The 17,972-nt window shown below is 42.1% G+C and overlaps 1 protein-coding gene across 1 annotated transcript in view; it reads right to left on the reverse strand.

Moving 5' to 3' along the window:
• Positions 1 to 17,972, reverse strand: part of LOC137295441 (unconventional myosin heavy chain 6-like) — a 468,840-nt gene that overhangs the window by 381,067 nt on the left and 69,801 nt on the right. The window contains exons 9-10 of the mRNA XM_067826813.1: positions 17,618 to 17,692; positions 16,686 to 16,736 (exon numbers count right to left, since the gene is read on the reverse strand). Coding sequence (XP_067682914.1) covers positions 16,686 to 16,736; positions 17,618 to 17,692 — 126 coding nt within the window. The remainder of the gene's footprint in view (positions 1 to 16,685; positions 16,737 to 17,617; positions 17,693 to 17,972) is intronic.

Consider the following 17,972-nt stretch of genomic DNA (forward strand, 5'->3'; position numbering starts at 1 on the left):
AAGGAAATTCACATAAAGCCAAGATGATGTTACTTCTGATCCATTTCTTGTCCATTTCGCTTTGTTTTAAACATATTTTATTCATGAGAAAAGGATTGGGTACAACTTCTACACCTTAGAACACCCTCTCTCTAGTATTTACAGAACATTATTTATATTCATTATACAACATGGACAGACAAGAACAGAAAGATGGGAAAGAATGGAACAGTTACAATAATTAGGAAATCTTTTTCATTGATAAATATATGTTTGAACAATTTAAAATATGTTATTATTTATATGAACAGCCAGATCTGCATTGCCATGTAATAGTAACTTAGAGTTTATATTCACATTGGTAACACTGCATAAATTAGTCATCATGGTAGTTCCCTGTTGAGTATATAATTGATAATCAAATAGGTAATAAGAATTTTCTTCAACATTTCCACGAGTTCAACTTGGGTTATCTCTTACACCAGCACGAAAGAGATCATAATTCAATTGACTTCACATTTACTAACGTAAAAAGCAATGTATGAGACTACACAGGCCCTGATCGGGTTAGGTGTATCTTGGTTATGAGTTTTGAACCGTGTGTACAGCGGTGGGGGATTCCCTGTGGGAGTATGGTGGCGGAGATTTGCTATGTATTCGGACTGATTGATTAAATCTAATGAATTTTCTCGGGTTTGAGAGTGTAATTCCAGTTTGGCGTTGTTGTGAAATCAAAGTAGTTTTGCAAGTGTGTTGTTAGAAGAGATTATCTGACAAAAGGTGTAAACAATGTGTATTTGTTTATTGAATTCTTACCAAAAAAATTAGTGAGTGAGTTAGTTTAGTTTTACGCCGCACTCAGCAATATTCCAGCTATATGGCGGCGTCTGTAAATACTCAAGTCTGGACCAGATAATCCAGTGATCAACAACATGAGCATCGATCTGCGCAATTGGGAACCAGCAACATGTGTCAAACAAGTCAGTGAGTCTGACTACCCGATCCCCCTAGTTACAACAAGCATAGTCACCTTTTATGGCAAGCATGGGTTGCCGAAGGCCTATTCTACCCCGGGACCTTACGAATAAATTATGACAATTTATAATTTTTGTTTGTGCAAATATGTTTTCTCAATCTATATGTTACTTATTCACGATGATATACCATGTTTCGTACCCTAGTTGTCCATTCTATAAATTATGCCCAAATCATAGTACATTTTGCCCACCTTCATTGGTCTCGAGCAGCCGGGACTGCCAAAGGCAGTTCCATTACTTCATTTGCGCATGCGCACACCTTGTTTACTTCCCACAACCCTCTCAACTCCCGTCTGCTCCAAGTTAAGTGATCGCAACATTACAGCTAATGTACAATTCGCTTATGTTCTCCGCACTCGAGTGATTGGTTTTGCAGAATCGTGGATGCGAAGCTGCCTACAACTGCTGACATGGCGTCTAGACGCTCGACAAGGCGAGGTAGAACCGTTACAATCGCCAGTTTGCCTTCTTCAACCATTTCCGAGAGGGACACGCACCGCCATGTTGGGACTGAAGTTACCACACCTGACCAGAGAAGCTCCATACTCGACAACAGCTGTGTTACGCCAGAGACTACAAGTGATGGGGGTCAGTGTGCCTGCAACATGGGGGAGGAAAACCATTTTACAACTCTATAAGGAGAACTCTGAGGCATATCCATTTGACAGGGATGACGAGGCTGTTCCCGAAACCCTCCCTTGTAACAGCACTTCAAGGACTGCCAATGGTGCCATTCCATCTGTTCAGCACACCCCTCTGCGCATTGGAATTTCCGGGAACTTAGAGACATCCAATAGCAGGGCAACACTGCCCCAAGCTTCAGCTGACATTGTAGCATGTTGAGGGAAATGAAACATCTGATGTCTTCCCTCTCCAAGCAAATAAGTTCAAGGGGTAGGTTAAATGATAATAATATATCACCCCCTTGAGAGAAGGAAAATACATCAGGGGAAATAAGTCAACCTTGCATCACTGCTGCTACCTACGCAAGAAGCGGGTGACTGTCAGAGGAATCAGGAGGGTGTAGGAACGTGAAGACAGATCCTCGACTCAGCAGAAACTTGAATTTTGCTGAATTTACCAGAGCTTTCAAAATTTACAAGGACATTTTCTGTGAAGCGTGGCCAACTGGAGAAACACGAACATTCGATTGGTGAATTACACAACCTGTATGGTGGTTTCGTCTATTATGAATATCACAAACACTTTGCCGCTCGTGTTGCAGCACTGGCTGAGAGGGGCATACACATTGACTGGGGGATCCCTGATACCAGGATCTACACAACCTGTACATCTGGACTACGCTGCAGGTCTTGTCTACGATGTGCCAGCATTAGCCATGACACAGCTACATGCCCGTCAGTGCTTGAGCAAGACGGCGACCTGTCTCAAGCACCCATAAGGAAGACCTCCACCCTGACATCCCTGAGGTCCCTCTGCAGCTTCCTCCATGTGTGTGCCTCCTGCTTCAGCAAAGGTCACAGTAAGCTTGATTGCAGGAAGACCAAAGTTGCCCACGACAAGAAGCAATCATACGAGAAAAAATTACCACCACTGACACCTGTTAATGTTGACCAGTTCCACAAAGAACTCTCTTCCCACCCAGATGCTGACTTTGTAAAATATGTGACCAAAGGACTTAGGCATGGTTTCCATCCACTCGTATCATCAGTGCCAGAAAGAAATTGGGAGTGTAGGAATAACTTGAGAGACCGAAAAGACCCTACAACTGTTTCTGCCTTAGTACAACAAGAACTGGATAATGGCTATATCGATGGACCGTTTCAGCATTCACCCTTTAAACGCTTTCGAATTAGTCCACTGGGGCTAGCCGAAGGTAAATATAACCACAAGAAAAGGCTGATTCTAGATTTGTCAGCACCTCATGACCACTGTGACATCATGAGCATCAATGACATGATAGACAAAAACGTGTGCTCCCTTACTTATGTGACAGTAGATGATGCCATACAACAATTGAACAAAGTCGGCAAGGGTGCTCTAATGTGCAAGGTGAATATCAAGGATGCTTTTAAACAAGTGCCAATCCATCCAAACTTGTGGCCACTGTTTGGCTTCAAATGGGAGAATCAGTACTATTTCTTTAAACGTCTTGCGTTTGTGTGTAGATCTAGCCCACACATCTTCGATCATATCTCCCAAGCGATAGAGTGGATTTTGAAAAATAACTATGATGTCAAATTCATGCTCCATCTACTCGATGACTTTCTCACTATTGACAGTCCCAAGTATCCAGTAGTCAAGATCATCAACACTCTAAGATATGTCTTCAGAAAGCTACAGATTCCCCTATCCGAATACAAAACGCTGGGACCAGCTTGTGAGATGGAGTACTTGGGTATAGTGCTCGACTCTGTGACAATGACTGCATGTCTCCCCAATGACAAACTGTCCAGGATATCCAACATGATTCAAGAATTCAGTCACAAGAGAAAGTGCACCAAACAACAATTGGTATCTTTGATATGACATTTGTGTTACGCCTGCAAAGTTGTGGTACCAGGGCAGTCATTCGTGTCTTATCTCATTGATCTTTCCAAGTCAGTGAAAGAACTGCATCACAGAGTGACCATATCCTCAGAATGTCGAACAGACATGAACATGTGGCACACATTTCTTCGGAAGTGGAACGGTGCGCCATTCTTCCATGAATCATCATTAACACTAGCTCCAGAGATGAGACTGTATACTGATGCATCTATGGTAGGCTTCTGAGGATATTTCAAGGGCTCATGGTTCTCCGAACCATGGGCAACTGACCTTCAACATCTGTGTCACAGTAACGGTCGATCTATGGCTCTTCTGGAACTATACCCCATCATGGCAGCAGTGATATGGGGCAAAAAGTGGTCGACAAAAAAGATGTGTTCTGTTGTGACAATGAATCCACTGTACACATTATTAAGAAAGGTAGATCAAAATACTAGGACATTATGCCTTACATGCGCAGGTTAACTTCGTTAGCTGTTTCTCACAATTTTGTTGTACATGCTAAACATGTGCCTGGTGTTCGTAATGAAACTGCTGACACTTTATCTCGACTACAGATTGCTCAGTTCCGGACCCTAGCACCCACAGCAGACCTCCAAGCAACACCCTGTCCACCCCCATCACAACCGAAATGGGTCTGGCAAGACATCTGAACACTCTATGGAAGGCTTCTATTGGAGCAAGAACCAGAACTACTTATGCAACTGGTTTCCAGTCCTACATTTCATTCCTCCTTCAATACGGCTTGTATACAACTCTCACTGAGCCTTTCGGGAACCTACCACCAGTGATCTCAGCATTGTTACAACAATATGTGGCATACTCTTTTGGTGAAGCTAAACTTCATTATAGCACTGTGAAGTCGTACCTTGCGGGTATTCGGTTCACTTATCTAGAAGCAGGTATGCACACAGTGTTTGACCTAGTCCCTTGTGGCGCTCTGAACCAGCTGCATACTTTCCTCCATGGATATAAAAAACTGCAGAAACCCAGTATAGCTACACGCCTGCCTGTAACTTATGATATATTACAAAAAATTGTGTTAAAACTACGAGAGGGAGTGTTAGGACCTTTCAACGATCTGGTCATGGAGGTCATGTGCACCACAGCCTTCTTTGGTTTCTTAAGATGTGCGGAATTTACTTGCTCAGGAGAATTCAATGCCAGTACATGACATATTCATGACAATGGACCAGACCCAAGGGAAGTGTACTCTGACACTAAAGGCCTCGAAAACAGATGTTACCATATCCCTGTTCGCGAACTACACTGTCATCTGTCCATGTGCTAACCTCAGGGTGCCTCTAGCCATGACCCTCTGTTTGTAGACTGTGTGGGGAAGGCAGTCACACGTACTGTATTCCTCCAATGGCTTACACAAACTATGACACATGCAGGACTCGATCCCAGGAAATATTCAGGACATTCATTTCGCACTGGTGCAGCCACATCTGCGGCTAGTGTACGTGTAGCAGGGTGTGGTATATAATGTCCTGCCACTGGGCTGCTAGTCACAACAAGCACAGTTCTAGATGAGTGATGAAATTTATTGCAGTGTCAAAGTTGGGAGGAAGGCTGAAAGAGAGAACCTCCCTCCTGTAAGAGTTCATGCAGAATGCATGAGGAGGGCAGGTGAGGAAGGAAGTTAGACAAGAAGATCAAAAGGCCAATCAAAAGACAGGTAGCATCTGACAGGTGTCAAAGGAAGTCAGATGATAGAAAGGTGGTGGAAGTTTCTAAAAATAGAGAAGGGGAAGTCCAGGTGAAGCTGGAGACATCAGAGGCTGCCAAGGGTATTGAAGATTGTAGATGTTAGTGGCTGACATTCAACTGTAGACAAGGACAACATAAAACAGAATGATGACAATGACAATATGTATGACAATATATATACATAATTTATGGATATGATGAAACTGTGGGGGGGGGAATTATGAGAGGATGGTATTTCTGTGGATACAACCTGTGGTTATATCCACCACCCTGCTACATACACCCCCGCTTTGGGAAATGGCGACCTCGCCATTCAAAAGTGACACTGATGGGGTACCCTCACACCCAAACACTTTGTTGTACAACAAACTGTCCATCCGTCATCCATTTTGGCTTTGTGCGGTTACGTCCGACTCGCCGAGGGAATGGCTGGAAAACGGATGATACAGAGCCTGGTATACGACTAGTTGACACAGCTTGTGCTGGTGAGGATGGTGTAGGTACAAGTGAACTTCTTGCTGATGGTGAGCTGACTGAAGGCAGCAGCGACACAGGGGATGGTACCGATACTGGAGGAAGAGTATTTTCAAGATCCATGTCGGTCATTGAGATTTCCAATGTGTCATCGGCATTAGTGTCGTTAAGATTGCCAGAAGATGGCACTAAACGTCTGATTGTTGATGGTGAGCGCCTTGGCCTTGGTATGGGCTGGCCATCTGTTCCAATGGGAAGGAGCATATTGCGATGAAGTATACGACATTCTCTGGTCCCTTCCTTGCAGACTTTAAACACAGGAATGTTGGCATGAGGTTGGGACTTGACTACATAGTACTCTTCTTCCCAGAGATTGGCCAATTTTTGCTTCCCACGTATGTTGACGTTACGAACCAATACAAGATCACCAACCTTGACAGTGGCACCACGTGCCTTAAGGTTGTAGGCTTTTCTCTGTTTAGCCTGTGCCCTTTCAAGGTTTGCCGATGCAAGCTCATATGCAGTGTGTAATTTGCGCGCAAGATCAGCAGCAAACTGCGTATGAGTTGGTGATGAAATATTGGCTAGTGATGTACCAAATGCGACGTCAACTGGCAGCCTAGGATGCCTGCCAAACATGAGGAAGTAGGGAGTGAACCCGGTAGACTCATGGAGTGAACAGTTGTAGGCATGTACTAAGTGCGAAATATGGTCTTTCCACTTTGCCTTTTGCTGTTCCTCAAGAGTGCCGAGCATCCCCAGGAGAGTCCGATTAAACCGCTCACATAAACCATTACCCATGGGATGATACGGAGTGGTTCGTGTTTTGAGAATGCCCAATATGCTGCACAACTGTTTGATGATGTCACTTTCAAAGTTCCGGCCCTGATCAGAGTGCAACTTCTCTGGAATGCCGTAGTGAACAATGAAGTGATCAAACAGTATTTTGGCAGTAGTGCGGGCCGTTTGGTTGCGGGTTGGAACGGCAACAGCATATTTGGTGAAATGGTCTGTAATGACAAGGACATTCTCAAAGCCACCAGAGGAGGGCTCCAAGCTGAGATAGTCAATGCACACTAACTCCATAGGCTGAGTGGTTCTGATGTTTACTAATGGTGCACGCTCAGTTTGGTTAGGCGCTTTACGTAAAATACACCTCTGGCAGGCTCGAATCCTTTTCTCCACATCTGTTATCATTCCTGGCCAATAAAACCGAGTCCGAAGAAGTGCCACGGTTCTGTCCCTACCAAGATGTCCCATATCATCATGTAGATGGGTAATAACCTCATCTCTTTTGGACTGAGGAACAATCACTTGATAGTAGGGTACTCCAACATCTGTAAGTTGTTGCCTGTGGAGAAGGCCATCTTTCACAGTGAGTGAATCCCACTGCCGGAGAATGGCTGCAGTGTCTCGGTCAATGGATTTGAGAGCCTCCTTGTTAGGCCGTGTACCAATACGAATGAAGTCCAAAATCGAGCAGATTAAGGGATCAGCATGCTGATATATTTTCATCCGTTGGTTAGCAACATCAGAGGGTGCCATACCATCAACCGCCAACATGCAACACATCACCTCCTGATTGAGAGAGAGTGTCTCCACAGCGCATGATGAGATAAGTTGACCATTACAAACAGCAGAGACAGTTTGTATGTCCATTGACTCACGAGGCAGCCTGGACAAAGCATCTGCATCAGCATTCCTTGCGCCAGGAACATACTCAAGGGAGAAGTCATAGGTGGCAAGTTCTGCAAGCCAACGATGTCCAGTTGCATCTAACTTTGCGGAAGTTAGGACATAAGTAAGGGGATTGTTGTCTGTTTTCACAGTGAATGAGTTGCCATACAAGTAGTCATGAAACTTCTTGGTGACTGCCCACTTTAGAGCCAAAAACTCTAACTTATGAGCAGGATAATTGCGCTCGGCTTTGCTGAGACTGCGACTTGCATAAGCAATCACTTGCCTTTGATTTCCTTGGTACTGGTACAATACTGCACCCAAGCCATCCCCACTTGCATCTGTGTGCAATTCAAAGGGCAGAGTGAAATCAGCAAAGGCCAAAACAGGAGCACAAGAAAGCCTGCTAATAAGCTCACTGAAAGCGGACTGTTGAGCATCTCCCCATACAAATGGTTGAGTAGACTTGATTTTCCGTTTGGACCTCCCACCATGACCAGCTAGCAAATTTGTCAGCGGCCTGGCAACTTTGGCATAATCAGGTACAAAACGCCTAAAGTATCCAGAGAATCCAAGAAATCGGCGTATGTCATCGACATTGCGTGGGACTGGCCAGTTCTTCAATACCTCTATTTTCTCAGGGTCTGTTTTGATACCCTCCTCAGAGATTACATGACCTAGGTATTTAATGGAGGTCTGCAAGAATTGGCATTTTGATGGCTTAAGCTTGAGCCCATTCTTGCGCAATCTTTGAAAGATTGCTCGTAATCTCTCAAGATGCTCATCAAAGGTCTTAGAGAATACAATGATGTCATCGAGATAGATAAGGCATTGAAGAAGATGAATGTCACCCATACACCTTTCCATAAGGCGTTGGAAAGTAGCCGGAGCATTTGTTAGTCCAAATGGCATCGAATTACACTCATAAAACCCAAGTGGGCCGACGGTAAAGGCAGTACGGGCCTTATGCTCTTCATCTACTTCGACTTGCCAATATCCACTCTTGAGATCAAGACAAGAGAAGTATTTTGCCCCATGTAATGCATCGAGAGTTTCCTCTATCCGTGGTAGAGCGTAGGAATCTCGAACTGTGCGACTGTTCAATTTGCGATAATCTATACAGAAGCGTAGAGTCGAGTCACGTTTGCGTACCAATACAACGGGTGAGGCATATGGACTAGCAGATGGACGGATAACTTTAGCATCCAACATTTGCTTTATATGGTCCTTGACCTCTTGATACATGGAGGGTGGAATACGTCTATGTCTCTCCTTAAATGGAGTCTCATCTGTGAGTTCGATTCGATGGGTGACCAAGTCAGTATGTCCCATGTCCATATCAGACTTGCTAAACACATCATCAAACTCATTCAGAAGAGAACGCAACTGAATTATTTCTTCCGGGGAATGTGTTGCACTCAGAGAATCCAGATCAAATAACTCTGTTGATAGTTTGGTAGGTTTACAACCAGTATGAGTGCCCTCATCCTCAGAGACTAAGCTGTCCAAAACAGTAACTTGTTCCAAATGACAAAGTACTGTTTTAGCAGGAATTGTAACAGCCTTTGTGGATGGGTTAGTAACCTCAACCTTGACCCGTGTTGTGGAGTGGCTAGACTGAAAACCAACAACACCAGGTACAAGTGCAAGTGAACCAGGAAGTACGGATGGTATAGCACAAAACTCCATACCAGTCTGTGGAGTATGACCCCTGCAAATGCCGGTAATAATCTGGTTACATGACGGGGGTATAGTGATAGCCTTAGTAGTCCTCACATTCTCAGTTCGGTTAAGGTCATCCCAACGCTTACTAAGCCAATGGATAGCCATGGTCCAAGGAGAAGAACTCCCAGATACCCTGTCACCAGGGTTGCTGTCGCAAGCAGCTCGCAGGACATTCGTCCCCAGGATAAGCGGAACCTTGGAGGTGAAGTCTGTAGTGGGTACTACTAGAACAAGTGCTGGTATCTCAACTACTTGGCCCATAAAGTCAGGGGGTACAGCAATGGTGGCCTCAACATACCCCAAATAGGGCAGCTTGGCACCTCCAGCTCCATGCACCTCTAGTAAAGAGCTGATTTGGTGAAGCGGCAAGTGAGGGAGGTAAGCTCTGTAGAAGTTTTCAGAAATAGTGGTGACCATCGAACCAGTATCTATCAAAACTTTACAAGCATGACCCTCGACCTTTACTTGCCCAATGTTTGGTTGGCCAACTAAACTGGAAGGCATATTTTGTTTGGAGCTTTCCTCCGAGTCCTCAGTTCGCTCCACAGCTGGGACTCTTATGAGTTTAAAGCAGGACAATGCTGGTGGCCTCTTTTAAGTCCCGGCTTTCCACAATCAAAGCAGAAAACTGATGACTTTTGTGGTAGGGGTTTATCATGAACCTGCTTTAATATGGGTTTATTTGTCTGAGCAATTTTCGACTGAGCGTGGCCTTGGCGACTGGTGGATGGTTTAAAAGAGGCTTGAGCAGACTTTAGCTCAAGAGAGTGAACTTTGTCACCCATAGACTTAAGATTTTTATCAATTTCTTTAAGTCTAGAGAGCACTTCCTCCATCTCCTGACTACATGGTACAGGAGTGGTAACAGGATACACATGTGCCTCCTTGGGGGTCAGTAGTTCCTCCTCTACCCGACGTACAGCAAGCAACAGTTGACTGTACTCTAGACCAGTGTCAAAGTGATGACGAGTTGCTTGCTTCAAAGCATCCTTGGATAACCCCATCCAGAAACGACTTCGAAGTAAGTTCATGGCAGCATTTGGTGGGAGCATTCCTGAGGCTTCGATCTTTGATATTAAGTCACGAAGTCTACAACTCCAAGCTGCAACAGACTCATTTATTTCCTGGCGAGCGGTATAAAAACGCTCCATAAGTGTCTCACCAGGCATCACATTGCCAAAGACAATGTCCAACTGCTCCAGTGCAGAATCAAGGGTTGCCTCAATCGAGAAGCCACTAAGAAGATCTGCAGCAGAACCTTTGGCTGCTCTCCGCATAGCATTGAATATTGCGGTGTCAGAGTAAGCATTCTCACGTCGACAACCCAATATTTCAAGGCGCCACTGACTATACTTTACATCGCCCTTTCCCCCATCCCCAGAAAATGTTGACAAACGAGGACTGGGTGCATGAAGTATTGACATGGGCATGGTTGAACGCGGAGTTGCCCCAAGCTGACTAGGCTGGACAGTGGAACTGTACCCTGGATGTGGCAAAGGCATGGGTACATGTCTGTTAGGCCAAGCCTCACAGGGTGCCCTAGATGGATGTGTTATGACACATGGTTGTTGTGGGTAAGGGGTACTTGAACCTATTGGTTGGCTGTAACTAAATAGGGACCCGTAGGGCCTAGGCAGAGAATTAGGCAAGTCTAACCTAGGACTAGGGTCTTGTGGTGGAGTACCCAACTGGGAAGCCCCAGTAGATAACAAAGGGGGACCCGGTGGGGTGTGTGCTAACAGAGATGATGGCCCCTGTGGTTGATGAACAAACACTGGGCCATCATCTGGGATTGAAGGTGGAGGTACATGAGGCCGAGACAACAAATCCCCAGATGCCAAATCAGCTGTATAGGTAGTGTGTGGCTGATGTGGAATAACATCGTCTGCTAGACGGGATAGTATGCTTGTGCGGACAATAGGATTAAGTTGATGGATTAAATCCACAACCTCATCTACCTGTGATTGAAAGTTAGTGTCCAAATGAGCCATAATGTGACATATGTATATGATGACCTCCAAGAAAGGCAACAAGACTAACTGTTGAGTTGGATCTCAACAACAACAGGACTGATTCTATGAAAGGCGATATCTGAGTGCAAAACTCCTAACTACAAGGAAACAATGTGCAGCTCCTACAACAACTAGGATACAAGATGGAGAAACGGATATGAAGTGTAAACCATCTAAAGGAATTAACAATAAACCAGAAGAGTAATGTCACAACAGAAGCACTGGCAACCAGACAACCATAGGGAGTGTATGGAAGTCTGAAGAACAGTACATGGGATGTGGATAAAGGCTAGAATGGGAGATGATGTATGATGAAATGAAGAAACAAGACAAGACAAGACATGGTAAATGTTAGTAGTTTGCTGCTAAGGGAAACTTCCACTCTGAAGGATAGATGTCAGAAACAGCTAGGAAAAAGGAAGTACTAAGGATAGAGTCTGATACTAATAAGGTGTGTAGGAAGGGTGTCAACACTGGTATAAAATTGCAAAATTGGAAACAATACTTTTGATTTTGAAATTGAGCTGTTTAAGTTAACTGTAGGTTGATTTGGAAAATATATTTAGGATCAAAGTCAAATAATTACCAGCTACAGTTTATATAAACAGTGGAGAAATTTTGAATAGAAATGAACTCTTAAATTATATTACTGGAACAACTTTGATAATGATAATGAGGTTGAGATGAATAAGAATAATATATATATATATGATTTAGATAAACATGGTAGACATAGAAGTGTTGTAGAAATAGAATTGTACAAAAGTCAATAATCTATAAAATCAGAGGTAAGAAACTTCCAAATAAGGTGAATATATAATATAGATATCACATGATAGTGCTGCAATTGTGATATTGCAAGCTGGAAGCTATATAAATGTTTATGTAGTATCACAAATGTCTGCTTTCAGGTTCTGTCAAAACAGTTCAAGTCCTGAATAATACACACAAAAATGTTGAAGTCACAAGCTGTGAAAGAACCAACTTGCAAGTCCCAAACACGTCACACAATTGATCCGAATGAATTCAAGTCCATCCAGGAACGTTTTGGGGATTATTCTTGAAACTGCATGAACTCTTGAAGAATGATATGAGATGAATGGTGAACTGCTTCTTCTCACTGTGAAAGTGATGTAGTTGACTGGACCAGCAGCCCCACGTTGGGCGCCATTTTGTAGCAGGGTGTGGTATATAATGTCCTGCCACTGGGCTGCTAGTCACAACAAGCACAGTTCTAGATGAGTGATGAAATTTATTGCAGTGTCAAAGTTGGGAGGAAGGCTGAAAGAGAGAACCTCCCTCCTGTAAGAGTTCATGCAGAATGCATCATTTAAGCCAAATAATTTTAAAAACTGGTGAAGCACATGGTTGAAGACCATGTGCTCAGTCAGAGTTACAACAGCTGGCAAATATTTAGAAAATGAATGAAATAATATTGTAATTAAATATGTTTTTACAATTATGAAGCAGTGAGATACCCTTTTACTAAATAATGTTTGTTTGCAGAACAAAGTATACAGAGATAAGAATACTGAAATCTTCCTCACCTGAAAGAGAGAACCTCCCTCCTGTAAGAGTTCATGCAGAATGCATGAGGAGGGCAGGTGAGGAAGGAAGTTAGACAAGAAGATCAAAAGGCCAATCAAAAGACAGGTAGCATCTGACAGGTGTCAAAGGAAGTCAGATGATAGAAAGGTGGTGGAAGTTTCTAAAAATAGAGAAGGGGAAGTCCAGGTGAAGCTGGAGACATCAGAGGCTGCCAAGGGTATTGAAGATTGTAGATGTTAGTGGCTGACATTCAACTGTAGACAAGGACAACATAAAACAGAATGATGACAATGACAATATGTATGACAATATATATACATAATTTATGGATATGATGAAACTGTGGGGGGGGGAATTATGAGAGGATGGTATTTCTGTGGATACAACCTGTGGTTATATCCACCACCCTGCTACATACGCATGGAGGATCACCTGATAAAGACACTCGGCAGATGGCAGTCAGACTGTTACACGCACTATGTGCGTACACCTGCATCTGTTATTAGAGATACACAGTTGTCACTTGTACAACATTGTTTTAAGCACTAGCTATTGGGAGCAATTTAGTTTTGGCACCTTCATGTTTACACAACTTGGGGGCTCTCATTTCATAATATTTTATGGGGGTGATCTCTCTCTCTTCATAAAAAATATTAATTCATTTGCTTTGGGCAAATATCCACTTCAAACTGGATTCTTATACCCCAAGTTTTAAAAAAGAGCTCAGGTTACATGGGTCCGCAGATCCCACTTTTGCAATCAGAGTCCGCACACTCCACACATTTTCTCGTCCGAACCGCCACAGCGGTTCAAGGACAGTAACCTAGCTTTGGTCACCCCTCTTTAGTTGTCGGTCAGTTCCCAAGCTGTGCCAAATGTATTTTAATAAACTATTGTGTTGAAAGTCTGCTTGCTGTGTAGTGTTTGCACAAATGTAAATTTAGCACCGGATTTGTGTTAATTGAGGGAAGAGGGCTCTCCAAGGGTGGAGAGTTGGAGTCCCGAGTTATCAGCTTGATAACTGGGTCAAAAATAACACTAGTGAGTGAGCAGTGTTTAGACCTCAAAATCAGGGCAACGTGCAAAATTGGATCCGGCCTGGGGAGCAACTGGACAACAGTTTACATGAATTCCAGGAAATATAGCCTGGTGCAAAACAGGAGGATATTTTGAGAACTTCAATGCTGCTCACATTAACAGAATTAGCAGCTTAAAGTGTGGCCACCACTAAGAAGCCACAGCAAGTCAGTGCCAAATATCCACTGTTACAAAAAATACTTTTGCATGTTTCTATTAATCCATAATATAATTGTATAATGAGTAGCTTGCTCGCTAGTAGTGTTATTTTTCACCCACTTATCAATAACTCGGGACCCCAACTCTCCACCCCTGGAGAACAAGATGGTTCAAACCAGAATGGCTAACCACCCCCACCGACATCCTCAATCTACTCGAAACAGTCCTACACAGAAACAACTTTGTCTATAACGGAACCCATTACCTCCAAGTCGGAGGTACGGGGATGGGCACTAAACTTGCACCGTCTTCCGCTAACATTTTCATGGGTGAACTAGGAGACAAACTTCTAGCTCAATACACTGATGACCCCCACCTTTATATAAGGTTTACGGATGACATATTCATGATATGGACACTGGGACAAACATGCCTACAATCCTTTCTCAAATATCTTAATAGTGCACACCCCACTATGAAATTCACAGCTGAAATCTCAAGGAACAAAGTCCACAAATTGGAGTTCACACTTTATTGTAAACTCACCGACATGCACTCCTACTTGTTGTATACTTCATGCCACCCCAGACATATCAAACTGAAAGGGCCTTTCAGTCAGTTTCTACGATTGAAATCCATCTGTTCAACACCTGAGGAATATTAAAAACACAGCCTCAACCTTATCAACTATTACCTTAAGCGAGGATATCCAAAGAAACATACAACAAAATAAAAACAGGTCCGATCTAAAGGATAGAAACCTTTCCTATCCGAATCTATCAAAGAACCACGAAAAAATGACAGAAATTAGTGAGTGACTATAACCCCGTGAACGTAGAACTTAAAGCCATTGTCAAACAACGTTGGCACCTACTAAGTGGCTCAGACATTTGTCAAGACACTTTCCACTCACCACATATTGCCGCTTAGTGCAAAAATAAAACCCTAAAGGATCACCTGGACGACACATGCAACAAAGCAAATCACAAAATCTGAACAAGAGTCATCAGAGGATGACATATCTCCCTGGGCCCCACATATTTGAAAGGACAAATCATCTGACAATTACTTATTGTGTTTAAGATCTTTAAGTCTTGTTTCCATGGAAATCATCAAAAATATAAAAGCCATATATCTGAAATCAGAAAAAGTCACCATTTCAAGTTCTGACCAAGATCTTTTGTAAGATATGAAATGGTTTTCGAGCTCTGCTCCGGAAAAGAAGTCCTCAATGTGTTCATGGAACCGAGAAAATAATAAATCACAAAAACCTGTAAATACCAAAAGGCACCAATTTCGGGTCTGCCACATATATCTACCAAGTAGCACTGACAGATTTTAACAAGTTTTTGAGTTCTGCTCTGGAAATAAAACACACCACTCACTTTTCAGACAAAGTCTGAATCATTTCCATGGAAACCGAGAAACTAACAAATAAAAAAACTGTAACTAGCAAAATGCACCATTGTAGCTTCTGACTGGTATATCTAACAAGTTTTGCAGAAAAATAAAAAACGTTTTTTGAGTTCTTCTCCAGAAACGAAGCCCATCCCACCATTTTGAGACGAAGTCCGAAACATTTCCATGGTAAAGGAGAAAATAATAAGTAACAAAAACCTGTAAAGAGCAAAAGGCACCACTTTGGGGTCTGCTACACATATCCACCTACTTTAGCTGACAGATATTAAGAAGCTTTTGAGATGTGCTCCGGAAACGAAACACACCTAACACTTTTGAGACTATGTCTGAAATGTTTCCATGGAAACTGAGAAAATAATATATAACAAAAACCTGTAAATAGCAAAAGGCACCACTTCAGGTACTGACTGATATATCTACCAAGTTTTGCAGCAGAATGTAGAACTGATTTTGAGTTCTGTTCTGGAAATGCAGCCCATCCCTCCATTTTGAGAAATAGTCTGAAATGTTTCCATAGAAACCGAGAAAATAATAAATCACAAAAACCTGTATGTACTAAAAGCCACCACTCTAGGTTCTGACTGATGTATGTAACATGTTTTGCAGATAAATATTAAATGTTTTTTGAGTTCTGCTCCGGAAACGAAGTCCATCCCTCCATTTTGAGACGAAGTCCGAAACGTTTCCATGGAAACTGAGAAAATACTAAATCACAAAAACCTGTAAGTACGAAAAGGCACCACAACTTCTGCAGAAAAATATTGAATGGTTTTGGAGTTCTGCTCCGGAAACAAAGCCCTCCCCACCATTACACTAACACCAAAATGTTCCATGAAAAAACAAAAAAAATATAAATGCCAAAACTCTGTAAATAGCAAAAGGCACAACTATAGGTTGAGATTATTATATCTATCAAGTCTGGTCTAAAAGTATTCAGGTACTGACTGATATATCTACCAAGTTTTGCAGCAAAATATAGAACAGATTTTGAGTTCTGCTCAGGAAATGAAGCCCATGCCACCATTAGGTTAACACCAAAACGTTCGATGGAAAAACAAAAAAAATTTAAATGCCCCAAATCTGTAAATAGCAAAAGGCACAACCATAGGCTGTGATTATTTATCTATCAAGTTTGGTCTAAAAGTATTGAAAAGTTTCTGAGTTATGCTCCGGACGCAAAATGATTACGGACGGACAAGGTGTCGACTATATCCCCCTGCATTATCATGTATATTCACCAACTTCTAGAATGACAAAGAAATAGTTTAGATTTTTAGTTAAACTGTCAAAAGGAAGTATCCAGACAATACATAATTACCAGTGTCAGTTAAAAATAAATCATTTCACACATTACCTTTGGAAATCTGCACTCTTCATCCAAAATCTTCATTACACATCTGGGTGCCTAAAAGTACAACATACATTTCAAGGGTTAAAGAACTCAGAATTTTTTTTGTACTCTTTTAACCAGACAGACAGATATTTTATTCAGTTTTCTGTTCTTTTATTCTTTTAACCATTACATATGAAAGACTTGTGGTAAGTCTTAAGTGGACCACCAAACTCTTACACAAAAGATGACATATCCCTCCAACCCCAACATTTTGAAAAGACAAATCATCTGACAGTTTTCTTAGATTAAGTTTGAATCATTTCCATGGAAGTCATGAAAAATATAAATGCCATATATCTGTAAACAGCAAAAGTCACCACTTCAAGATTTGTCTTATATATCTGCCAAGATCTGGTGAAAGATATGAAATGATTTTCACCAGAAACTTTGGGATCTGCAGCACATACCTACCAAATTTTACTGACAGATATTACAAAGTTTTTGAGATGTGCCCTGGAAACGAAACACACCTCTCACTTTTGAGACTATGTCTGAAATGTTTCCATGGAAACTGAGAAAATAATAAATAAATAAAACCTGTAAATAGCAAAAGGCACCACTTCAGGTACTGACTGATATATCTACCAAGTTTTGCAGCAAAATATAGAACAGATTTTGAGTTCTGCTCAGGAAATGAAGCCCATGCCACCATTAGGTTAACACCAAAACGTTCGATGGAAAAACAAAAAAAATTTAAATGCCCCAAATCTGTAAATAGCAAAAGGCACAACCATAGGCTGTGATTATTTATCTATCAAGTTTGGTCTAAAAATATTGAACGGTTTCTGAGTTATGCTCCGGAAACAAAATCATTATGGACGGACGGATGAGGCGTCAAGTATATCCCACTGCATTACATGCAAGGGGGGGGGGTCAAAAAAAAACATACAAACCTTTTCAATCAGTTCAACACATTTGCTGTTATCTGTGAATGTGATGTGAGAAAACTCTATTTCTTCTTCTCTGTACTGGAAGTAATGAAAAAATATTAAGTGACAATGACATTCTCAAGAAAGATTTACCACTTTTCACATTCAAATTAGCACAAGTCTCCTGTTTTTTGTTTGCTGTTGTCAGGATTACTCTTCAATATTCCAGCTATAGGTTGATGGCCTGTAAAGAATCAAGTCTGGACCAGGTAATCCATTGATCTGCAAAAGTGGGATACAATGAAATGTGTCATGTAGATCAGTGAGACTGATCACCTGATCCTATTAGTCCACACTGAATCATGGGTTGCTGAAAACA

Source organism: Haliotis asinina, chromosome 8 (genome assembly GCF_037392515.1).
Source record: "Haliotis asinina isolate JCU_RB_2024 chromosome 8, JCU_Hal_asi_v2, whole genome shotgun sequence".
Classification (NCBI taxonomy): domain Eukaryota; kingdom Metazoa; phylum Mollusca; class Gastropoda; order Lepetellida; family Haliotidae; genus Haliotis; species Haliotis asinina.